General features: G+C 36.9%; 1 protein-coding gene across 1 annotated transcript; it reads right to left on the minus strand.

Annotated features, from left to right (window-relative positions):
- Window positions 1–66: 66 nt before the first annotated feature.
- Window positions 67–25,125, minus strand: HPGD (15-hydroxyprostaglandin dehydrogenase). Its single transcript, XM_082281641.1, has 7 exons — window positions 25,002–25,125; window positions 24,707–24,830; window positions 20,632–20,738; window positions 9,622–9,718; window positions 3,468–3,544; window positions 1,386–1,549; window positions 67–302 (listed from the first exon to the last, which is right to left on the minus strand). Exons 1-7 carry the CDS (start codon window positions 25,092–25,094, stop codon window positions 164–166), a joined length of 801 nt encoding a protein of 266 aa, XP_082137767.1. The 5' UTR covers window positions 25,095–25,125; the 3' UTR covers window positions 67–163.
- Between the last annotated feature and the right edge of the window lie 1,873 nt (window positions 25,126–26,998).

The following is a 26,998-nucleotide window of genomic DNA, read 5'->3' on the forward strand; positions in this document are numbered from 1 at the left end:
CCCACAACAGATTTTCTCACCTCTCTCTTTGTCATTAGGATGCAAATGTTTGAACACTGTCACTGATCTAGAAAAAACACTAACCTTTTTTCCCCCAAAATTACTCTTTTCAAAAATTTTTATATTTAAGAAAAGCCAAAAGTAATTAGCACAAAATGATTATTTATCTCTTTGATGATTTAAAAGGTGTTTGGCCATATTGCTGAAAATGAATTCCTTGGGATACTGTGATCTTCATAACTTCTCCATTTAGAGTATCATCTTCAATTATTGTTATCAATCCCTCAGCAATTATTGATGGGCTGAAAAATAAAGTTATTTCAGAGTCATGATTAAGAACAAGTAAAAAGGACAAGAAACTCAATGTAAATCTATATATCTGAAAATTTAAAAAATTGGCATTTGAGCAAATTTATTTTGAGGAAAGCAGAGGTGGTATGAGTGTTTCAGGAGAGATATTTTTTCTCCTCAGTCAGGACATACATCTAAAGTGGCTCCTTTACAAATTATCATTTGTTTACTCTAGTTTCTGATAAATGCCTGTAGACATCCAGCTGCCATTGGGCTTCCTATCAAAGTTTTCTCTGGCAGGGAAATGGGCAGAAGTAATCCTTACACAATCCTCTGCAGCTCTTTACTGTTGAGTTATCCTGTTTCTGTAGCAGAGCTGATATACAAATTAGCATAAAGGATAATTTCACATGCAGTTTGCCGTGGTCAATAGGTGCAAAATATTTCACATAAAGAAAAGTATGGGTGAAACAACACAGACATACAATTTCCTTTGTGCAGAAGTATCTTAGAAGCTAATTGTTAGAAACTAAGAAAATGTTAAAAAATATCACTTTATGCTCGTCATGTTCTCACAGTCGGTCCAAGCCGTCTGCTTTTGGCCTTTTTTGGCGATCCTGTAATGGACCAGGGGCCAGGTAACTCTTTGGTCTGATCCGTGGTGGTTGCTATTGTGCTCTTAATCCAGTTTTGTAAGTTCTTGGCCTGATATCTGTCTTGGTTCACTTGAAAATTTTGTGAAAATTCAGTGCTAATTATATACCCTGTATCTCAGAACAAGATTGATTAAACAAATTCATGGGGGAACACCAAGGTCTATTTAAAACTAAAATCACTATATTTAACCTGCAAATTTGATTTGGACTTTGCTGGGAAATGGGACTGCATAAAGGGATATATCACTGTACAGATGGGCAGATGGTGCTCTTAAAATAGCCTTAGATAGCTGCCATTTTTCCTTTGTATACAGGATAACACATTTGGTAGTCTTTTATCTGAGGCAGCATTTCCCTTTTATTTTAATTTTGCTGAAAGTGTGCCTTTGTTCTCCATCAACAAAGTGCAAAACCCCCACTGTATCTAACTTGACTTACTCCATCACGCCATAGAACTGCATCATATTTTTTATCTCATCCTTATATGAATAGTATTGTCCCATATTCTCTTCTTTATCTATTGACTGAAGAATTGGTGTGTTGACAAATCCTGGACAAATTGTGTTGAGTCTCACACCGTAGTTATCCATATTTGCAGCTAACTAGAAAAGAGAAAGGGTTATGCATTTGTCATCAACATTTTAAGACAGTATTTTGTCAGCAAGTTTTCAAAGAATGAGATTTACCACAAAGTACTTTTCAGACTTGCTTAGTAAGGAGATTTTGTTACTTCTGATTGTTTTAACAACTAAGTTTGAAGCACGTTTTCTCTAGTAATCATACTAGATTACTAGAAAAAAACCCACATTTCTTTTGTTAGGAGAACAATTCTACAAGAAATCAAAACTCTTTCCATGCAGCTGCTTTTTTCTAATATTTTTTGTTCTTAGTGCTCTTAGCATGTTGTTAACTGTATTCTAGAGTGATGATATAACTCTTCTAACCAAAAACAAGAAAAAATTCTCCCAAATGTATGCTTCCAATCTTACAGGAGATTTTTTAATTAAAAGAAAACTCTGAAATAAATAAAATTATCTTTAAGATTCTGTATTTAACTTCCTCACATCAACAGAAATAAAATATGTTCTCTATCCCTACAACTGTAATGCTAAACCTTTCTAGTTGCTCTGTTGTCCCTGCCAAGGTATGAATCTATCACTGAGCATCTCCACTGGAAAGTCCCCGTGAACTGATTTTTTTTCAGGAAGCAGCTCAGGAACATGATGAAAGAAAGAAGCACAAGTTGTTTTGGGAGAGGTAGGACTCCTTGTTTGTGGTCCTACCAAAGTGTGTGTGTAGCAAAGAAGTCTGATCAACATCCAGGTATGTGTCAAATGCTGGATGAGCTTCCTTAGCAATAGCACAGAACTGATGAACTATACATGATATATCCAAGAATAACCATAAGTGTTAAACACTGTGTTCTATTTATTTTGACACTTAACAGGGCTCCTTTCAGGTATTATATAAGTCACATCATTTTCATGGTGTGGTAGCCTGCCCTTTTGATCTGGGGGAGACAAGAAACTGAAGTCCTAGATGTAAGGTGTCAGACCTGCCCAACATCAGGCTGTGCTGCCTTTTCTGGTAAATACTGTAGTTCACTACGTTTATTATTCTTTTTTTCCTGGGCATTCTTGTGTTCCTTAAAGACGGCATTTCCTCTAATCTACTTTTGCTCTTAGATGGTGATATTTATATTTATAATGAGAAAACAAAAATGTAAAACCAGGTGTCATGTTCTTGATGCGTTTAATATGGTACATGCAACACTTATCCATAGTATTCTCTTTATGTTAATCTGAAAAACGACTTACTTGTTTGGGGATGGGGGCATAAAATGTGCATAGAGTGTTCAAAGTATAATTTCAGGTGATTAATTCTGGAAATCAGTTTGGAAATCTTGTGTGAATAGACTGTCTTTAAGATGAATCTGTTAAAGTGTAATCATTCTTCTCCCTCTAATTTCATTACTGTGCTTGTTCAATTTAACTAGCAAGATTTGGAGTCAGAGACTGAGACTTATAATACGATCATCTTACATGCCCCATCCTGAATGTGTCATTTTGCATTTTCAGCATATTAGGAGTTGGTAAGAATAAATAATGATGTGTCCAAGTCACTTTTGTACACCTCAGTGCCTATTTATCATTAAAAAGTCATCAACCTGACTTTGAAATAAGGAAAGCAAAATGTTAAATGACTGGGACAGGGTTCTGAAAAAATATTTTTAAAACTTGGATTAGAATTTGGCTTCGGACTCCTCCCACTGTCCTTAGATTACTTTGCAACATCTTTCTTCCGTGCTCCCCAAACCTCAAATCGGTCATAAACACACAGATGCCGTACTTATTCTATCTTTGGATTCCCTTTGTGAAAGGAGGGAACCTCCACTGCTTCACACACTTTGCTTTCTTTCAGAAAATTCGTTCCAGTTGTGTGGCTGTAGAGAAGGAGCATGAAAAGCTTAAGCATGTTCCCAAGGAGCTGCTGACACCCTTTTGGAAAATGCATACTTACTGCTATGGACCGTGTGAATCCAATTACACCATGCTTTGTAGCACAGTACACAGGCTGGAATGCAGCAGGCATGAGTCCTTTAAAATAAAAAGGTAGCTGAATGAAGATGTCAAATATTCCTAATTTATGATCACCTTAAACACACATATAGGTCTATAGTGTAAAAAAATTTCTGATAGAGGTGCAACAAAATGGATTAGTAGAAGTTTGTAAATTATACTTTGTAATCTGGGATAGGCTAGGAAAAAAAATTAGATGGATAAAAATGTGCAGGCAAAAGAAGAGTAATAAAAAAGCATAACTTTTAAAAGGAAAAGTTGTATCTATGAAGTATGACTTAAAAGAGAGGACACAATCTGGAAGAAAACACTCAAGAATGAGACTTTTGAGGCATCTTTTGTGAATCAGTAAAGTATTTAAAGTATATTGAGGAGCAAAGTATTTTAGATAGGCTTTGATATCTGATGTGTGAACTGGCCACCTGCAATCATTTACAGTGTGTTCAGGGGGGAAGTGTGGGAATAGGAGAAGCAAAATAAAAACATTCTGCTAACACTGTAAACCTTTATGGTCTGAGTGGGAGAGCAGAAAATTGTTATTTTTAGCAGAGAAAGAAGAGAGAACAGAGGTTTTGGAAGAAAACTAAGAACTTAATTCTGGTAAGACTGATTTGATGGCAAAAAGCTAGTCAAGAATAAGTGACAGACCATGAGTGCATATTCATTTCTGCCAATTATGCCAAAAATTTCTGCTATAAAATGAAAGCTGAACTGGACCACATGGATGCTGTAATTCCACCTGAAAATAAAGCCCTTATGAATAGCAAACTTCAGCCTGTCCATAAGTTAGAGGATAAAATGTTTTCCTGGATGTGCTAGTGTAAAACTCTATAGTAAATTTAATGCCTTAATGTTTGGTTCTAATGGAACTCATCCCAATAAACAACTCACATATATTTTTTTCATTTTTCATACTTCAAATCTTAAAGTGACACGTTCAAGAAGGGGTGTGATTTATCTCACTGGAGATGAAAAATTCACTACCTAGCTCTAAGTATGGATTTTCCAGAAAAATTATATATGCCAGACTTACATGGGTTCTTTGCTCTGGAATCTATTTTGTCTGAGGGAAAAACTTTTCCAAGACAGCACAAAGCTCTAATTACCAACCTGACAGCTTCAAGGTTTTATCTTGGTTTAAATGCTACCTTGGTGATCCTGTGAAAGAGCACTGCTCAGTACTGGGAAATGAGGAACTTAACCTATTTTCTGGTTGTTCTTTTAAAATTGTATTTATTTGCTTAGCTTGGATTAATGTGTTATGCTTCTGCTTAGGAGCTCACTTTATGAAATGGCTTTTGTACCATCTCCTGTGAGTTGTGATCATAACACAGGCTTAATATTCCTCTGTTTCTTGACTTTTGATGATCACCATTCTTCAAATTATTGGAAACATTGGAATATTGGCACATTAGAAATAATACATTACTATTTTTAAAAAAACGCTTGTACTCTTACATGATTTAAATGAAGGAAATTCTATTCAGGCTGAAGCTAACAGAAATAAAACAGAACAACATCTACTGGGAAACACAGAGGAAGAATTTAGAGGTAATTTTATTTTTACTTTTTAACCATAGTAAGAAAAATTACATTCTGCTTGAGAGGGAAGAGAAACAAAGTCAAGAAGTAAACAAAGGAAGGGCACAGCTCACAGTAATGAAGTAGAATAAGGTTCAAAGACTTACTTAAATGCCAAAGACAGCAGGAATAACTAGGCAGGAAGAGAGGAACAAATAGCTTTTTTTTTTTTTTTTAACCAGTTCTTTCCTAATTGAAATTATTATTTTTGCTGAAGTGGAGAACCAAGAAAAAGTCATCTCACTTTCAGACAAAGCATCTAAAACTAGTCCTAGCATCCCTAACATAACACAGTTAACAGCCCTCACTTTTGTTCCTGAGTTCAGTGCTCAGAACCACTGTGTGGGCTTTCCAGCTCTGAGCCACTTCCCTGCCCTGGGAAGAGCTGGACCTGTTAGTGGTGTGTCCCAAGGACTCTCCTAGCAAGTATTTTATGATGAACCACTGTGTCATATTGAGTCTGCTCTGCCTGCATATTTATTCAACCAGTGAGCAGAGATGAGTTCATAACATATTAGTTAGGGCATTTATTTGTTAGAAAATCTGGATTCTGTTTGTTGCTCCCATGAATATTTAATTATCTTATGTAAAGAAGAATGGCAGTGAAACAGATTAGACAACATCATGCACAAAATAACGGGGGGAAGAGGAGGAGGGTGTTCAAATGGATGGTGATGGGTCAGTGTACTTCTGGAAAGTGATACATTTGGGTTTTAATCTTAGAAGCGGGGGCAGCTATGGCTAGAGTTTTCTCTCTGTGGATGTTGCTGCATGGTGAATTACAAATGACTTTGTGATGACTCAAGATGCTCTTTGGTTTACCAAAACCAGTTCAAGCACACCAACAATAATCCTGTGCTCCAGTGTTAACTGCTCTGGTGTATTTTTCTCAGTTCCTGGCAGGCTGAGAGAGACGGCTCTTGCCCTTATTCTCTACTCTCCTTGTAGAGTGTCAGGATTACTCTACCATTGCAGACGTGGTGTCAGGCATCTCATTACAACTCCTTGTTTATCATGGTCAATAGTTTCAATAACCACATCTTGAGAAATTAGTACTAGATGTGGAGAATTCCATCAACAAGTTTGGATGGTATCAGTAAGCTTTGCTGAAACCAGTATTTCCTTTCATTCCACTTTGATGGAACAAAGAACTTTGAGGAAAACAGAAGTAAGCATTTTTCCCCAGTTATGCTCTCTGAACATGTTGCCCTCAAAGATTTGAGTAAGTCCCTTTCTTTGAATAAGATTTACTAGCCATTTTAGTTTTAAGTTGGACTTTGGACTTTCTGATTTTCTCTCTGCATACTCCCATGATATCATTGTAGTCTTCCTGAGTCCCAAAACAAAGGTGAAAGAGAAATCCTAGCAAAAATTCTAAGTTGTGCCATTTCTATGATTTTTTTTTTACAGTGAACTGAAGTCTGAAGGGAATAGCTTCTAAATTTTTTTACCTCATTCTGGCAGATTCTGCTCAGCACTTTTCTTTTCACAAAGGGGAGGGACCAGAAGCTCTGTCATGATGCTGAAGGCCCCAGTTGTACAGCCATTGACACTTCTGCTCCCCCGTGTCACTGTGATAGAGTGCTTGCTCAGTGATGAAAGCATATGCCTAGTTTTGTTCTTCTAATACATATAGGAACTGATCCTAAAAAAGCTTGTTTGCTGTGACCAGGTACTTTAAGTATTTCTTGTGGCCGAAGCTTTCAATAAAGGGAAGACAGACCAGCTGCTTGCAGAATCTGAGTGATTGAAGTTGAGTGCAATCAAACCACCGATATGGCTGTAGAGCAGAAAGGTTTCCAGATCCACTGCATATTGAATAGCCTCTCAAAAAAGTAGCATGATACTATGCTAAAAAATTCTAATATTTTTTAAGCCCTTTGTGAATACTTTTTTTTTTGTCTGCTAGAATACAGACAGATACAAATTCAGTTTCACAGAATACCTTCTTAAAAATACAAAAGCTGTCAAAACAAGTGTATGCCTATACTTGAATTGCTTTTGCCCTTTATTTGCAAAAAGTGTACATGCATCAGCCACCACAAGGTAAAAGACTGTGTTAAATTTAATGATTTAAACAGCCTCTTGAATTAAATTTTGTTTTGTATGCTTTCTCTGTTGCCTGTAACTATTCCATTAAATGCAATTAAAGGTACCATGTATAGCTTTCTACAGAAGAAATTTTAGAACATTTTGTTCCTTGAATTTGAAATTAAGTCTATTCCAATGCAAAAACCTGCAGTCATTGGAATTCTTTTTTATGGAACCAAGTTCAAAGTAAGACACATTTCTCATTATCTCAGTTTAGCGGAATTACTTCTTGGTATGAATGTACAAATCCAATAAAATTGCATTTTATTACTTTGAGACATAGTTGAGTGCTTGCTGCATGTGCTCACATATTTCTCTCCCTCTCTTAGTCCTGTCGTGTGGAGAGACTAAAGAAAGGAAAACTCAGTACTGGATAGACAGGGTGGATGCTTTGGCTTTAATCCAGCTCAATGAACACTTTTAAGCATCCACTTCATAGAAATCATTTAAGTTGTTCTCTTGGTGTTTGGAAATATAAAACTGTAAGGCTTGATTCTGTCCAAATCATTGGCAAAGTTCCCATGGTGATGTTCTGGTAGCTCATTAATGTGCAAAGGAAATATTATTGAATGTTATGTAAGCACTACATACAGCTCTTCTTGTTGCTCAGAAAGACATAGGAAGATTTGCTGTCTGTATCTTACAGAGAACTTGGACAGCGAGGGGGGATCACTCAGAAGTTTAATGATCAACAGAAGCTAGGTCTAAGAAAACACTTGAAGGCGGTGTTAAGCAAGCCAATGGAATTTTGCCTTTCATATATGGAAAATACTGCAGGACTTAGACCTTCAGACTGGAAAGGAGAATTACAGTCACAAAGAGCAGTAAATAAATAAGCAATAAAAAATTAGTATTTGTTAGCTTTCAAAGTGTGTTTTTCCTTATGACCTTGGAAATAATTGCTAAATACAAGCCATGTAAAACCAAACAAAGCAAAGAAACTTTGTTTTGACAGATATCCTCAATCACCATGGCCCAATGTTAATATTAAAACCTTAAGTAAATAAATTCAAACTTAAATAAAATAATTAAAACAGCACTTACAAGCTTTTAACAAACTGAACAGCCAAGCTGTTAGGTCTTAAAAACAAAATCATTTTGTGTTTGTTTGAGACTAGTTAGAAAAGGCATCAAACTACTTGCTACCTCTACCCTTTCTAAGCACTGCATGGGCATCAGTGTTTCTGTGAAAATGTTTAATCTTTTACTTATGTTGATGAACCCTTGCACTGCAACAGCAGTTTCCTTCAAGTTAATTTGGACCCAATACAATGTCCATTTCAGCCTATAGGGATGAACTTACTGGTGTCAGTAGGCAATGCGTTAGGCAGTATGACAAATTCTGACTTAAAGGTACTTGGAGTCTTTTGATAAAGAACCCCTCACTCGTTTGACAGATGTGCAGGTATTAAGTCACATCCTCAAGATCCATATGCATTATGTCAATAGGATGAACTGGACTTTTTATCACAAAAGCTAAGGTTTAAATGAGAACTTAAAAATACACAGAACATCCACATCTATGCACAAACAGTTAACTATAACCAGTGCTGTCTTAACTGGCTTTTCATTGTTAAAACACAGGAATATCCTGGAATGAAATTACTATAATTTGGTAATCTGCAGAAATACATAAAAAGCCCTCTGACAATCTGAGTGTAAGGTAGCATATGTATTATTTTTCACAGATAGTCTGACAGTAGAGAGAACAACCTCTCCAAAAAAAAATAGAGAATGCGAGTACTTCCCCACAAAATATTTGAGGAAAGTTGTCAGGTGACTTCATTCTCCAGTTTCCCCTTCACCTGGGCTTTTTTGCTGTGAGCCCAGTCACCGCAACATTGAGTATATCTACAGGAAATGGTGCAGAATTCTGCCTCAGACTGGGCAGCATTACCCCCAACAGACTTAGAATCCATAGAATTCTACTTTTATACCAATAAATTGAAATACAGTTATAGCACAGATAAGTAGTGAGCAAAGAAAACACTTAAGCTTGGTGAAATATGAGTGTTAATTTTATGACTTCTCAAGTACAGGTGGATCACACCTGAAAGGACTTGGAACACAGAGTGGGTGTGTGACAATCTTTGTTAATAAAATAGTTATACTCTAGTCATAGATATTCCTACATTTGTGTTCCTCTGGAGTTGAATGGAAGAATTGATGTCAGGCTCAAGATTTTAAATACAAGACTGACACATTAAGAAAATTACTGTTTTTTCCTATTGAATTTTGTTTAAAAAAGGAAGTGAAATTTGTGCTCGTTTGACATTCCTTCTGTTGCTAGGATGAAAACCAGTTCAAGATAGTTCTAAACTGGGAAGGGCCGCAAAAAGAAGAAAAAGTAAGACTGATCAGTATGATTCATTTACTTAAGAAGAAAACCCACCAGAAATTGTTTATGCAGAGAATTTTCTCACCTGCCAAGGATGACATATTAATGATTACTCCTCCATCACCTCCATTTCCTTTTCTCATGTATTCTAGGCCAAGGTAAGTTCCTCTGATCACAGATGTCTGGTATAGAGAAGAAGATTACTGAAGATACTCAAAGATTATTTGAAACTATTAAAAATATTTTACTGAATAATTGGTGGTATTCAAAGTATCTGTTGTTCTTCTAAAAACTGAAACTTGCTTTTATTGTGGTGCTTAGAACCTGTATTGCTTTACCAGTGATCTTATTTACACTTTGAAGATTTTAAACACAGAGACACTCCACAGTATTGCAACTCAATAACTTCAGAAGCACAACTGCAATAGGTAGAAATAATAGCAGTTTACTTATTTCTCTTAAAAATGCATAAATAAACAAACAAATATTGAAATGCGAAATAAAGGCTGTGAAGGAAATGAAACAAAAAGTAAATAATTTATAGATGGAACACATACTTTATCTAAAAATATAAGTGGCAGATGAACTGATCTAAATCCCATCATTTTTACTGAGCCACCCTGTTCTATATTATAAAAAATATACTGACTGTATCTGAAGATAAAATTAACACTTAAAACTGCATTGGCTCAAGTCAAAAGAAATTCACACCTTTTAGGATTAAGTACCATGATATATATCTGGTTCTGGTGTATTATTTTCTGACTAAAGTTACAGGAGTTTTACCACTCCTTTTAAATGAAGTTAGACCACACAGGCAAATACAGAGAAGGTAAAAAAAAAGGCATTCTAAGAGATGTGAGATGTTGTTAGCATAATATTAGCTGTGATTTTTACAAATATTTTTCTTCTTTTTTTAAAGAAAAAACATTGAAGGAAAAAAATTTTCTGAGACCTGTATCATCTTGATTCCTTAAAATCTGTTTTTGGACCCTACCGCAGTCAGAAATTCTGCAGAGATTCCTCTCACTGAACTTCAGACTTTTAAACTGGGATATCCAAAGACACGCCTAGCCTGGGGCTACCAGCCTCCTGGGTGAATCATGAGAGAGAGTTTCTCCCAGAAAGGCACTTTATCTGAGAGGAAAACAAACAGTAAGAAAAAGGCAGCACACAAGGCTCCTTGTGGAAGATAATAACTTTAGGGAAATGTTCCAGTATTACTGCATTAGTGATGAGTTTCATAATTATTTACCAATTGTTTTAGATGTCTCTGTAATAATTTCATATTTGCTTTACAAATTCTACTTAAAATGGACAAATGCATTGAGACACACTTTTAGTCTTACGGAAATATTACTTCAACTTTTACATGAGAACTTTGTTTGTACTTTATGACTGTTTAGTGCTATTTATTCACCCAAAAAAATTAAGATGTTCAAAAGATGAAGTGTGCATGATTATTTCACTATTTTTGACCAGAGACAGTCTGCAGAATAATGGAGACAGAAATTTCCCATATAAAAAAATCACAATGAAAAGTCTGTATGTGCCTAAAACCTAACAGATAGTGACTAAAGAAACTGGAGGGAAAAAAGAAGAGCTTTTAAAATCAGAACGTTATCTATTTTCCTGCCACTATCTAAATTCCGAAAGCAAGATTGGAATAATCTTGAGATGGGTATTACATTTAATTTTCATTAGCTGATATTTTTAGACATGCATGTTATAAAATATAAAGTAGTACTTTTAATTCAACTTCAGTTATCCTTCACACTTTTTGGTTTTAATAGGAATCAGATTTGGAAGAGTGCATGTCCTGCTTTATTAGTATCATTTGTTCATTTTTCAAGTAAAATGAGGCTGTCCATTGATGGAGATAAAACAACCTGAGACCTCATTACCAAGTTTGCTTTGGAATCTTGATAATGAATCAGCTTTTCTCATTTTCTATAGTTTCAGCACTTAATGAGTTATTTTCACTGATAATATATTTTCAGAATACTTATTTCCTGGAATAGTGTAAAACCCCACAAAAAGTGAATATTTCAAAATTCTGAAATAATATTTTAAATTTTTCTTAAAGAAAAAAATCCCACAAATAGATTTTTTTTTTGTTTCCTGGAAAGTCTTGTTTAAGCTGACTTTTTTAAAAGAATATTTTGATTAATTTAGAAAAGACACTGTTGATTAAATGCTTTAACGGAAGCTTTCCAAATAATTGTCTTCAGTGTCTTGACACATACCAAACTAAATCTGATTTTTCTTGCATGTCCTGGAAAGTAGCAGAGCCCTTATAAAGGTTAATCTATTGCTCTTTAATGTTGATTGTCACATGTAAGTTTGATTTATTAAAACCAAGGTTGTTAATTCCCAAGAGTTTTGCTATAAGGTATGGTTATTATGAACATGAACTTATTGGCACCTCAACTGAAATTAGATTTGGACTTAAGAGTGGGGTGTGTTTTTTAATATATATATATATATATATATGTATGATAGGCTGTACAGGAGATATTTTAGGAAGAAAGGGATTAATGCTGTCTTTGGAGAGCAGGTGCAGGTCCTGTCATGCCCTGGAGCAGTGGCTCAGCCTGCTGAGCAGAAAAAGAGAATTCCACTTAAGATGATTAGAGAAAATAAATCAGGAAGGAAGAAGGAAACAGCTTGGGGCTCCTTTAAGGCTTTCCTATTCCTTCTAATTCAGAGATAATAGAGCTAGATGAGTCCTTGGCCAAACCACAGTTATAAACCAAGAAAAAAAGTGGGTAGCTTGGCTGTCCAATCAAAATTACTGTATTATTCTTTCTCTCTCTCTGGAATCCATTAACTTAGTATTTCTTCAAGTGGCTGGAGACATGTTCTCCTTTACATAAAGGTATTGTGAGAGCTGGTCTTGAAGATAAATGCAGACTTCCATTTGGATATTGCCCCTTACACCTGCTACAGCCTTGAAATCCTTATCTGTGATCCTTGCAAAAACCTCACTGAGTGTGGCTGATCTTGAGAGAAATGGCTATTTATGATGTTTGGGCTGATAAAATAAAGAATTATTCTGCAGAATAACTCTGAACCACATACCCAGGGTGAGAAGAACCTATCTGCCTGCACACTTAGCAGACGACACTTTTCATCTACAGTACTGTGTGATGGATTTCCCATTCTCTTGCAAGAATCCACCTCTCTCCAATACTCTCAAAATTTGTGTTTTCTGAACCCAGTTTTTTTGGTTTGAGTTTATGATGAAAATGTCTATAATTTCCTTTCAATTAAATGAAAGAAACTAAAGGTCTTTTCAGATTGTGCAGTTCCCCAATTGTACTTTTAAGACTAATAATTTAATTCTATGTTCTTAACCAACAATAATTCATAGATTATCTATTAAATAAAAATTCTGGGAAAGTTAAATTTTAAATTACCTAATAAAAAAAAAGTCTGACTCATGTTAAGATAAAAATATGCTGGGAGACTTTGTACAAGAAAGCATTTTAGAGTTGAATTTTTTACAGTTCCTTTGTTTACAACTGCATTTGGCTGAAGGGATGTTGTTCATAAACATGTCAAGAACAAAGAATATCAAAGTAGTCAGCTTTGTAACTAAATGTAGGTAAATCAAAAATTGGTACAGCTGACTCTTACATTTTTTTTTTTTTATCCTGGCTATAGAAAACTAGTATAATCAGTCAGAAACTAATTTAAATTACTGTCCTTCTAGATGTTGAAAAACATGTGATCTCAGTAACACTGCTGTTTATTTTCTTATCAAAATACAGTGTTTTACCACAGCATATAATGAAGATGGGCCATCAAGGTGGAATGGATGCCTGAGTGTGCTCTCAAGGGAGCCAGTTTTACTCTTCAACTGCCAGCAGAAAATTTAGGATTCTTGCAAATAAAGTTATGGTGGTGAGTGTGGGAATATCTCCTAGCATTAGTCTACATAAATTACAGATTTAAATTAGAGGAGATCAGACATGCTGAATGAAGTACCATACAGTAATAAACCCAAAATGGTATCTGACAGTATGGTAAACATTGCAACATAATTGTGCAAATACTCAAAATATTTGCAGTTGCTTTTGAGAATAACATATCAGTAATCAGTAACTAATGTAATGACTTCTTAGGCAACTTAGTGTCAAAAGCAGAAATATAACTTACAAAATTTTTGATTCATCACATTTCTATGTGTCCTTTGACTGTATAGCTTTAATTCTATCATTCTAAAAGAAATCATATCTTGAAACTCTGCTTCTAATTAGACTCAGAGTCTTCAGTAGAGCACTAATTAATATTTTTCCACCTTTAGGAACCAAAGTCAGCCAATGTGTATAATGTTCTTGTATTCCAACGTTATACCTGTAAGTCAGTTTTCATACTTTGTGTTTCATTTTAGATTTATCTATCAGAAAAAAAAAAAAAAAGTGTTTTTTGGTGATGGTGCCCAGGACATAATTAATCATCATCCTTTTTAAGTGAGAATTGCTTTGAAAGTAACTTAGTACACAGTGCTTTTTTTTCTAGTGTTTCAGGGCAGCTGTTCCAACCAACATAGTTTCTCACACCTATTTTAAAAGGTTTCCCTTTGCCAGCTCTTGTCTGATACATCTGGTACTTCATGCTGAGAAAACAGCTCAGCATCTTCAGTGCTGAAGACGAGCATTATGTTGCTATCAAGGTGACATGGTAATATGAATTCCTTTGAGAAAACAAAATAGTAATCAGTCCTAATATTTTATGTAGGTTCCTGAACTACTATAGTTCAGGGATTGGGATACTGAACAAAAATGAAAGAGTCACTGACTTGTGGTTTCATAAAGCAGGTTAGCACAGAGCTGGAATTTGACCCAAGATCATTTGCCTTTCATACAGTGATGTTATAAATTGATGGCTATCTATAAGGAAACATTTAAAAGTACTTTGTGAACTGTGTAAGATGAACTTCAAAAGTCTGAAACTAAGTGCTGCTTGTGTTATCCATGGAAAATTTTAGCATTTTGCTGTTGGAAAGGAAGGTGGGACTGATTTTTTTTAATGTAGATTTTCTAGGACGTAGACAAGTTGGAGCAAGCATGCAAGTCCCGTGGCATTCCTATGTATAGGTTAGTTTGATTGCTGTATGAAATGAAATTGAAGGCTCTTGAGGATGAATTTCCAGCTCAAACTGTGGAAAAGAAGTCTAGAGAGGAAGAGGCAGAAAGGAGAAAGGAATATATAGCAGGATTTGATAATTTGCTTCAAGTCAGTAGCTTTTTTATAAGGTGGGAATGAAACACTATGTTTCAGATTTTTATGGTGCAGTTTTCTTTACTTCCCTCCTCCCCTTCCATACACCTACAGATTCCTGAATGACACAGGAATGGTATTCCATTTTAAATGGCTGCTCTTACGTTCTTAGTTCAAAACCTTTGCTTTTCATTATACTTCAACATTGGTTACTGTAAACATACATTAAAACCATAAGCTAAAAAATTAATTTACTTACTATGCTATTAAAGTAAGTCACTGTGTCCTTCCTAGTACAATATAAATAGCAAAAATAATTATACCTATAGGCTTCTTTATGTACTTAGCAGTTTGATCCTTGTGCTACTAATTTCAAGGTAAGTGTCACTTCTCACTTTTTGGCCACATCTCTCCCTAGACACTTGGTCCTCTGACATCAAGTTATGCTGAAGAATAGGCAAGTAAGCCATTGAGGTAGCCGCTGGTTGTCAGTAAACCAGTTGGCTATGCCATTTTATCTACTACAGATAGTACTGTTTGTTTTGGCTTGTTTCTCTGTTGGTGGCACTGAGAAATGATGCTTGCCTCTGTCTGTATTTCCAGCTGCTGAATCCAGCTATGGGTCCAGGTTACATTACTTTGGGGTGCAAGTTCAGTCCTTGTCATTTCTCCTGGTACACTAGGAAAGGCCAGCAAGGTGTAGGGACCAGAAGAAGGTTGCAGCATACTCTCTTTGATGGCTTGCACAGTGGAACAGCCTTGTGATGACCATGAAGTCTTCATCACAAAAGGAAATTCAGTTAATCACTTCTGATCTTTCCTGAGTTACCCTTCTGGTTTCTGCTGAAATATTAATTGGTCTTCTGAGGAATAGGTCCTTACTGATAAGCAAACATTGATTTTGCAAGGTTTGCTAGTTGCTGGAACATGAGCTGTACTGAAAGAAGTCACACATAAATATACAGTGGTGCATTATCTTCTCTGTACTTCCAATCTAAGTATTTTGCAGGGACAAACCATGATGTTGGTAGACCTCATTTTAGTAAAGGGCTTTTCTAAATTCATGGGAATCTGTTACTTCTGTCACTTATGAAAAGAAATTGCTCAAACTCATGAAAAATGTAAAAACTTGGAATTTTTGCATATTTCTACATTTTGCCTAGTAATGAAGAATAAGGCTGTCACGCACCTGAACAAATTTATGTGTACATTTGAATTCTACTTACTTCTGGGCAATGTTTAAATAATTGAATCCCATATGACTGGGGTGTTTTGATGTGCCCAGGTTCTGGCCTGCAATTTAAAGTTTTGCCAGAATGTGTTAAAATGTGCAAAATCATCACATAAACAGGAGATAGTTGTGATTTTGCTTTCAAATTTTTTCGTAATTTCATTTGGGGAATTGGTTTAAATATATATACAGTTAACTTTTGCCATAATAAAATAATAAGGTGGTCAAAATGTCACATGAAATACTTCTAAAATTTTGTTTCAGGAAATATTTAAAATGTAAGCGTAGGTGATACCAGTACTGCTACATTTAACTGTATACTGAAACCTATGTCAGTTTTCAGAAACCTCTGACATGAACATAAAAACAGAACCTGCATGTAATTTGGAGGATTGTCTTTAGTATGAAATGTGCTAAGTGCGTTTGTAAAGACAAAAAATACTGTAATTATAATGGCCACTCTAATTACAGTGGTTTCAGAAAGCCTCATCAACACAAGATAAAATTATTGAAGCTTCTTAGAACACCCAGTTGTGTTTAAATAACATACATGTTCAAGGCTCATAAAGATGTGGGCCCTTTTCTTGCTTTAGGGATTTGATGAAAAAAAAAAAGTCAGATTATAAAATTTTGGGATCCCTTAGGCAAAAGTTTGTATGAATGCAATAAACACTGTCATGCTGGAGGACTGTAGGTAGGACCCTTCATAAGAATGTATGTGTCATACCCTTGTGCTATTCTGTGCATGAATGTGTGTGTGACAGACTGCTGAAACTACACTGGTAATATCTCTTTAAAATGGAATTCTTGTATGGTTGCCAAGTTCATTTTTTTTATGTGCCATAATAACAACAGTATACCCTTCTATGAGTATCACTAGTTGAAGCTGCTGCTGATCAAGCTAACATCAATCAAGTCAACACCACGACATTTGGAGTTTTGAAGTGAGGAATAGATATTCCAGGCATTGCTGGAATACTTAACTAAAAAGAGTAATAGAAATACTAACAAAGTAATTAAAAGGTGGATGTCTAGCACAAAACGTAGAAAAATGGTGGAAAGCACTGTAATGGAAATATCATTTTAGCAGTCAGTACTCCTTCTTACACGCCCTCCCCAGCTGTATAAAGTTGTCTTTTCTTGCTCTCAGGAAACTGTAATGGATACAAGTAAGAACTGTGGTTTACTCCCTCTATTTTCCTTCCAAATTAAGCCCGACTTTTGGAACTTTTTTCTTCATGATTTCTCAAGCAGTACAATCACAGACCTCCCTTACACTCCTTTAAAAATGTTCCTGAAGACCAACCGGTTCTGTGAACTGTTTTAGCCATAAAGAACACACCCCAGATGTGTTTGTTCTGATTTATCTTGCTCTGTACTGCTCTACTTCTGTACTTTGTACTTTAAACTGGGGCAGGGAATATTTGTTGTATCAATATATAAATGATATCACTAAGACAACGACTGGCATGTAGAGGGTTTTTTCCTCTTTTGAAATAAAAAATATGTGTAAAATGTGTATCACACTGTGTGGCTATAGCAACTATTTCTGTTCTTAGCAATAATACAAAGAATACTTAAACTATCCTACAGAGGGAAATTGAGACATTTTAAAACCATGTATTTCACATATATTTTTCTCCTTTCTACAAGAAAAAAAAATTATAGAACCAACTCATAGAAGCTATTACATGCATCAGCTATTTTTCTTCCATTGTTATAATTAAAAAAGCAAAAAGTACAAAGTGTTATTTCTTGTTTTACAGAAATTACAGTAACTAGATAGAAATGCTTATGGAAATAAGCTGGTTCGGTGACTCCGTGTTAGACAGGGAAAGAATAATCAAAGCAATAGGTGAGTGGAGCTATTTGGATCTTAGAGTGGCTCTGATTTAACCCACATAACTGTACTTCTACTCTCATCATTTTAGATGTTCTTCCAGTCACCACCATGTATTTATGAAATTTTTCAATGTTCAGCTGTATATGAGGTCATTAGGACATTTATGGTGAGCTTATACAATAATATATAAACTATATAAAATTCCCACTAAAAAAAAAAATAGGGCAATAGCTTGATAGTTAAGCATGTAGGTTTCTAAGACTTGGATTTCAGATTTCCTGCTCATTGAGACCACTCACAGTCTGCTTCTGCTCAATTACTTGTAAAAACAAAAATAAATTAATAGAATCATTGAATTGTTTTGATTGGAAAAGATCTCTAAAATCATCAAATCCAGCTGTTAACTCAGCACTGCCAAGTCTGCCACTAAACCATGACCCCAAGCACCACATCTATAGGCCTTTTAAATACCTCCAGGGATGGTGACTCCACCGCTTTCCTAGGCATCCTGTTCCAATGCTGGACAACCCTTTTGGTGAAAAAATATTTTCTAAGATCCAATCTAAACCTCCCCCAGCACAATTTCTGACCACTTCCTCTTGTCCTATCACTTGTTACCTTGAAGAGGAGACTGACCCCCACCTCATAACAACCTCCTTTCAGGTGATTGTAGAGATTGATAAAACTCCTCTGAGCCTCTTTTTCTCCAAGCTAAATACCCCCAGCTCCCTCAGCTGCTCTTCATAAGACCCTTCACTGGCTTTGTTGCCCTCTTCTAGGCATGGTCCAGCACCTTAATGTCTTTCTTGTAGCGAGGGGCCCAAACTGAACATGGGCTTTGAGGTGCAGCCTCACCAATGCTGAGTACAGGAGGACAATCATTGCCCTGGTCCTACTGGCTGCACTATTGCTGATACAAGACAGGATCCCATTGCCTTCTTGACCACCTGGGCACAGCTGGTTCTTGTTCAGCTGCTGTCGACCAGCACCTCCAGGTCCTTTTCTAATGGGCATCTTTCCAGCCACTCCACCCTAAGCCTGTAGTGCTGCATGGAGTCATTGTGACAAAAGTGCAGGACTCAGCACTTCACCTTATTGCAGCTCAGACAATTCACCTGGCCCCATCAATCCGGCCTGTTCTGATCTACAGAGCCTTTACAGAGCCTTCTGACCCTTCAGCAGATCAACCCCCACCCCAACTTGGTGTCATCTGCAATATAATAGAAGGAGATTCTCAACATCTTCTGTTTGAAGCTCTTGGCATTGAAAAATTATTAGGAAATCACTCTAAGTTAGGATATTTACTTTGACAGTGCATATCACAATCAAACATATTTCTCACACAGACTTCAGTTTTCCCAGTGATGACTACTTATCTGTGTTTGCAAATCTGACAGGTGGATGGCTGCCTACAGTAACTTATATCCTGTGTTAAAACCAGGCACAAAAGTACAGAGAAATAAGTAATCTAGAGTGCAGCCTACTTTCAAATTCAAGGGAGCTGTACTAATAGATACTGATGTTGCATATCACTGAGGGTGACAAACTACTCTTACTTCACAATATGAAGTTTCCTGATGTTTAATTTTTCAGAACATTTTAGAAATGAAATAAAGAGGAAGAAATATAAGTAGTTAAATCTTGAAGAACATGTAAAGTACAGATAGATATAAAAAAATCAAGAGAAAGGCATTACGAAACTTAAATTCTTTTTTTTTTCCAAATGCCTATTTTCTCATTAATTTTTCTGTAACTTGTCTCATATAAAGCTTGTTACTTGTGTTAATTGTCCTGGAGTTATTCTGTTTGCTTGGTTTTTTGTTTGTTTTCAAGGATGGGTACCTTTGTCATTAAAAGTTTTGACAAAAACATACCTAATTTTAATATTCTGAGCCTTCTTGTTGCACAACAAATTTCAAATAAGAAAACTCCACATTTTACTCTTCAAAAATTTTTTTTTACTTTCTTTGCTGTAAGTATGGTCATGAGGTGACTTGTTGAATCACCATTGAATCAGGACTTCACAGCTGGTACACTACAAGGTGAATTTTATTAACCTAGAAATTTTATTAATGCTAGAAAGGTCATTCCTTGTAGCTTAGATGTCATAGAGGTGTACTCTAAATTAAAAAAAATTCAGCTGAGAAACAGATATTGTTGTTTGATACGATGAGATATCAGATAATATCAAAAAAAGTGCTAATAGTTAGTTTGAAAAATAATATTTTAGGCTTGTTGAATGTACAGGATTTTAGCAAGTAAGTACCCTTAAGTAGTGTGCTCCTACCAGTGATGATGGTGAAGTGGCCTGTATTAAAAACTCACATTTTATGCTGGCATGGTTGGTAAATAAAATGTGGAGCTCTTGGTTAAACGACTTTTCTTGTAGTAGCAACAAATGGCAACCTATTCTCTAATGCAGACCAGCAACTTCACAAGCAACTAAAATGTTCTAAAACATTTGTATAAACAGACTGGCCTGCTGTAGATGCAGCTCTACTGCCCTGGGCAGTCAATTCTTACACTTATTTGGGATTTCATTGGATTTTATAGAAAGAGAATGTCTGGTGATTGACAGCCAGAGTTAAGCTCTACACAGTGCTGTATGTCTTGGACAGACAACTTTAGGGAGCCACCACACACTCAGTTATGTGGTGATTGTTTCAATAGCTGTACTTACCAATCCAATAATTAATGTTCTGTCATCTGGCACAATCTGTATAAGCCACAGGCTGTTAACTGTATTCCAACATTAAATACTGAAATATAGATGTGTGAAAGGAGATAATGCTTACCAAGTTAGTTTGTATAGTGCTTTCCCAGTCCTTCTCATTGTTCACTCCAGCATTATTAACCACTATATCCAGCCTTCCAAAATGTTCAATTACTTTTTTGAAAGCACCTATAGTAAGATCCAAGAGTGACATTTCTTAGAACTCTGGGAAGTAAGATATAAAATATGATGCATACATAAAAATGAATGGTTTATTAGTCTACCAAAATGTCATTATTATTTTCTTAACCATTAGTGAGCAACATGCATTTAAATTCTTTATCTAATGTGCATGAACATTACATGTATTTGGGGAAACTGTAAGGATTAAGGTACCATGACTATCTTTTCATTCAGTTTTGTAATGTCTGATAACAGGAGGTAATGAAAGTTCTTAGCACCTATACATTTTGTATTAAATAGGATGTTTGGCGCCCCAATTATATAAATTAAAGATTTATATCTTGATTTGTTACAGTTTGATATAGCTAGTGAAGTCAAGACTTGACACCATCTATTTTGAATGAAAAATAAAAGCTTCATGTATTCAGAACAATTTTCTTCATTCAGTCCAAATTTAACCTAAGAATGCAATTTGTATTTAATGAATAACTGATATGAATATTTCAACGACAAATAATTAATCATGACTCTTGTTTAGATGTATCTATTTATGGATAAGTTGTTATTTATCCTACTTGTCAGGTAACTTTAATAATGTGTTTCTCAAATTCAAATCTTTTTTTTTTTTTGTGAGGATAAAAATAGTGACCTGTCTTCCAAAGAATTTCAAAATAAGAAGTGGGAAACTTCCACAATGACATTGTGTTCTCCCAAGTGACAGTGTTAGAATTGAGATAAAAGATGGGTATGGAAAAACATGATGATGTCATAATGAGGAGCAAACTCATCAAGCCTGGCTCTGCTTTGACAAGATAGTTGGATGAGATGACTTCCAGATGTTCATTCCAGACTAAGATATTACAGGACTGAGGACATTATCTGACATGTATATATATAGCTTGCTTTTTTCCCCCTCCAAATACTGTTCCTTGTCACTAAATATTTACTATTATGTGAACCAAGACACCACCCTCCCAATATTGTTGTACAAAACATTGTTTGGTGTGTGATTCAAAATCTACAGAATTTCAGGTATACTGAAATTATGCTTGACAGGCCTTAATGGAATCACTTCACTGAAAGGTGATCCCAGGAGCATATTCCTTCTCTGACCTTTAGAGCTTGGCTATTCATGTCAATCAGGTGCATGGTATCAGCTTTCAGACATGTACCTTTTTCTGCAGCAGTTGCAGGGGTTTACAAAGCTTTTCTTGCACCAGCCTTTTCTTTGCCTCAAGGCTTCAGGTCCCTCATAGCCATCATCTTGTCATCAAAACAAGAGCTAGGCAGCTGATGGGACAAGTTTTATTTGTCCAACTGCCCTTTATTGTACAGATTTCTCTAATATTCCATACTAGAATATTGTAATATTACTAAATCCTCTAGTTTGGTCTGTCTACCTTTTTTGCTTTTCTTATGTTTGTTGCCAATTCATTCTCTGATTTCTCAACTCTTCAGTCACTTATCTTTCCAACTCTGCATCAGCAAGGGCAAATGAACACCTTTGGCTTTATTAGGAGCCAAAGTATTATATTAAGTAAGTATTTAACTTATTTCCAATGAGTAAAATAAATACAGTTTGGGTCCTCACTTAGCTTGCAAATTTTGGAAACTGGCTGATTCCCTTTTAAGACTTCTCTAAATAATATCTTTTGTCAACCTAATTCTTAATAGAATCTTCAAAAACTACTATGGATAATAGTAATTTTGCCAATGATTTTTAAATTAAATTTAACAGTCTTGTCTAATTGTAGTTTTCTATTTTACATATTGAGAAAAGACCAAATGCTTTTGCACATCTGTGTTTGGAATATTTCAGGTAAAAGTTTATCTGCCTACAGTAATCCCATCTATTACCTATCCAAAAAGAATCTCATTGTAAATTCTTAGTGAAGTTGTCACCTATACATCAGTATAAGCTGATTTATTCTTCCCTTTTCAAATGTAGAATAATTCTGTGTTTGCACTGCACACTAGTTAGTGATTATGGAACCATAAAAAGTTAAAAGCAGATGATGGTATGAAATATTGAGTGGGGAAGGAAAAATTAAGAGGAGGCTCCATTTTAAAGGAATGGTAAGAAAAACAATGCAAAGTAAGCAAAAACATCAGTTATATGTGAGCTTTCTAAATGTTTCTGGAAGACAAAAGTAAATGTATGGTGACTTTTCAAAAGTGGGGTGATATAGGAGATTTTTGTGGGGAATTATGTGAAAGAACCACCAGAGAAAAAAAGTAAAGGCAAGACTTGAAAATAGATTAAACAGATGATTTCTTGCCTATAAGCCTCATGAACTTACAAATACTAGTTCTAGTACTTCCTACTGTAACAATTGCTTCCTACTGTAAGGGCTAAAATTAAAAAAAATAGGAACTTCATTTGTGCACATGACCTTTAACACGAAGTATGGGACTTGATTCATCCGATAAGACCTTTAAACACTGAATGTGAAATTAATCTAAATTTGTTAAGTAGTAGCTTACAATTGCAAGTGGGAAATATGAAAATAAAGCATATAATAGCAAACAAACAACACCAAAACCAGCTCAGAATCCCCAAAGGATTGTGAGAAATGATTGCAAATTTATGGTAAGAAACCTGCAGCAGGATTAATGCAATGATTGGAGAGGCATAAACAGCAGCAGCCGCATCTTCTTGCTCTTTCTCTTTGTGAGAACCACTTCCAATTCTACTGTGAGTGCTCTTTTCCTAGTAACTTGGTCCAAAAACTCCCTTGCTGACCTGTCCTACTCTCTCCAACTTCCCGGTTCACACCCTGTTGGTTCTGAACTCTGCTGGCACTAAAGAGAGGAGTTGTGGGAGAGAAGGCACACAGGGGTAACACCCATGCAGCAGCACATGTTATTCCTACCCCTAGGATGCTTTTTCTTGCTCCTTACTCCTCCCACTTGGAGAAAAAGTCAATAATCAACCTAGCTGATAAAAACTTTGCTGATTAGAGCAGATCCCAGATTTAAAGTCTAGCATCTCTCTTACAAACAGACAATGTAAAGCTATAGAATTAGGAATAATTATGCTAGCTTGGAACAGTGGACAATACTGCTGGATTCTGGAATAGCAGCAATGTCTTCTAAAAGAGGAATGGATATGCTCAATGATCACTGAGAAAATGAAAAGTGAAGCATAGTGAATGAAAACAGAACAAAATTGTTCACATTGAGCCTGGCAGAAATTACTCTGGGGAAAGGGCACTGACAAAAGAGATGTCAAAATCTGAATCTGAGTCACTACCTATGAATGTATCATTCAATAATGAAACTTTGATGAAGTGATGTGCCTGTTATGAAATATTGTGAAGGTACATCAGTGTTATATGATACTCTAAGAACTCAGTAGGGAACACCGTTTATCCACTAAGTGAAAACAGAAACTCAAATCATTCATGAGGGAAGCTGCTTTCATTCCATGTGTCTGCAAAATGTGGGTGAAGTGTTATCACCCTATAGTTAACCCTGTGATAAAGTAGTATGCCACTTTTTACCAGTTCTGCTTTCAGCTATGGCAGCACACAACGAAAGTTAAGTGTGCTGTATGGAAAGAGCACTGCAACCCAGTACAGAATTTATTACTCCTGTGACGACGGAATGCAGCTTGGAATCTGCACTGAAACCTCATAAAAAGCAAGTCTGAGCTTTAAAGTTTATATATATTACTCATAAAATAGCAATTATCTTCTACAGAGGCTTTCATGCAAAAATACCACACACGACACTCAATGGAAACGACTTTGGCTTTTCTTTCCGATGTGCCAAGGAACAAAGGGAAATTGTGGTAGTAGTAATATTTCACATCTGCAGGTTCAGGAACAAATCGTTTTTGAGTCACTGCCAGAAGCGATCGGGAGCAGGCTGTCCTCCAGAAGGCTGCGCTGAGCGCTTACCGGTGCTGCAGCCGGGCGCGCTCCGCTCGCTGCGCCGAGCGCCGGAGCGCAGCGCCGAGCGCTCCCTCCTACCTTTCAGCTGCTCCTGATCCGTCACGTCGCACTGGATGAACAGCGTCCTCTGCGCTTCAAACTGCTCGTCCAGGGCCGCCTTGCTCTCCTGTCCGGCCTCGGAGTTGAAGTCCAGCAGGGCTACCTAAGCGGGGCGGGAGGAAAATGAGTGGCGGGCGGGCGGATGGACAGACGGACAGGTTCCCCGCCGAGCCGAGTCGAGCAGAGCCCCGGGGGCTGCCGCCACCCCCCCGCCCGCGGATGCCGGCTGGAGGCAGAGGGGAGGGAAAGGGAGGGCGCACTGCCCGGGGCTTACCTTGGCACCCTTGCCCAGCAGCGCCTGGACGAAAGCGCGGCCGATGCCCTGCGCCCCGCCGGTGACCAGAGCCACCTTCCCATTGACGTGCATGGCCGCCGCGCTCCTGCCGCCCGCTCCACGCCCGCCGAGCCAGAGCAACCCAGCGCCGTGTCACCTGCCCGGTTTCCTTTCTCCCTCCTTCGTACCCTCCCTCCTGCCCTCCCTCCTTCCCTCCTCCTCTTCCTCCTGCTACCGCCGCAGCTGCGGCTTATTCCCCCCCACTCCCCACTCGTGTGACCGAGAGCCTCTCGGAGCTGCCTGGGCGGGGGGAGCAGGGGCGGAGCAGGTCATTAAATCGTCCTCCCGAGTGTCTGGATGAACCCTGGAGAGCAAGAGCCAGAGAGAAGACTAGCTTCATCCCCTCTTCCCACCCTCGGGTTTTCCGGGGGGGACAGGCTTGTGGCGTCCCCCGGAGAAAGGGTCCCGGGGCAGCTACAGCTCCACTCGGTGGAGAGGGGCATTTGTACGTTTGTGTGTGTGTAAATCGCGTGAGAAGCTGCTCCAAGCTCTGATAAGGGCTGTTGGCAGCTCCTGAGGCTGTGTGAGTTTTGGTTGGCCCAAGTTGCATGAGGAGCAGGGGGAGGACAGCCTCGAAAAAAATAAACATAGGGCACTTCTCACTTCAAAACAACCCACCAGCCTTCTCCCTTCTGGGTGTGAGCAGAATCTACTTGCAAAAAAAAAGCAACCATTAAATGTTACAGATGTTAGATGTGTCAAGATAAGTGCTTTCGAGAAATTTTCAGGTCTGTGGTTAATGTAGCTTATACCTTAAAACGTGTTTAACTGCTTTTACAGCTTATAAGCCAAATTCTGTCTGCTACATTAATGTGAACTGTATGCAAATAAAATTTCTCAATACAAATGGATGTGACCATACAGTTGAAATAAGAGCACCCTTAATGGTCTAAAAGCTGAAATAAATGCTCTCGTGCATTAGCTTATAACAAGATTCATGAATGTTATCCCATAGAAAATGCAATGTTGTGGAGCGTTGGGTAGGCAGGAAAAATCCATCATTTCAGTCCTAAGCTCTCTAAACGTGCATCACACAAGTGTGTGTGTGTGTTAACACACATGCTTGTCTTTTATGTTCTCTGTTTTCTTCTACCTGGTGTATCAGGTTTAAACATTTTGCTCGTGTTTTCAAGGCTCTAAAGTACTCTGACTCGACTGCATCTCTATCATTAATGTCTTGTAATTTCTTCTTGTTTCTCAGTAATGGTGTGCCTATTTTGCTCTCTCTCTCTTCTCTTTTCTACTAGTCTGCCTTCATCTATGGAATTCCCTACTTTTGTATTACCTAGAAGAAAGAAATTACATCACTCCTAACATCCAGAAAACTGTTACAGAACCATTAAGGTAACTATGTTACCTAATTGAGTAACACAAGATCTCGCTATTATAACCTTTGTCCTTAAAAAAGTGAACTAATATAATCCAGCTGCTAAATTGGATCACAGCCATTAAGTTTTCCTAAAGATCATGATTCACCGTTTATAAGAGCAATCAAAGATGGCCTCTGGGATTAGCGATTTGTTAGAATATGATACCTGTGTTTCTGGGAGGACTCCAGTTTGCTTTGGAGCTGTGAAATTTATGCCACCTAAAGTCCCATGCCTAATGAGCTCTGTCCCAACCAGCTGAGCCAGCTTCCCTAATCTGTTGGGACACAAATACAGTGCTAGGTTAAAGTCACATCATGAGAACAGTATTACCACATAGGGACCTAATAGCACTGCAATGGAGTCTTTCACCCTCAATTTAACCCTGATACCGCCCCTCCCCTCTCTCCTCTCCTATGGCAATGATTAGCATTTTTCAGGGTCTTTATTTCCACAGTGTAATATTTTTTTAAAGACCTATGCAAAGGAAAAGATCAATAAACCCCACTGTATTCCAAACAGCTGTAGTTGGAATGACCTTTGGCAACAGTTTTCTAAATTGTTGATAAT

The sequence above is a fragment of the Coloeus monedula genome (assembly GCF_965178545.1).
Source record: "Coloeus monedula genome assembly, chromosome: 5".
NCBI classification, from domain to species: domain Eukaryota; kingdom Metazoa; phylum Chordata; class Aves; order Passeriformes; family Corvidae; genus Coloeus; species Coloeus monedula.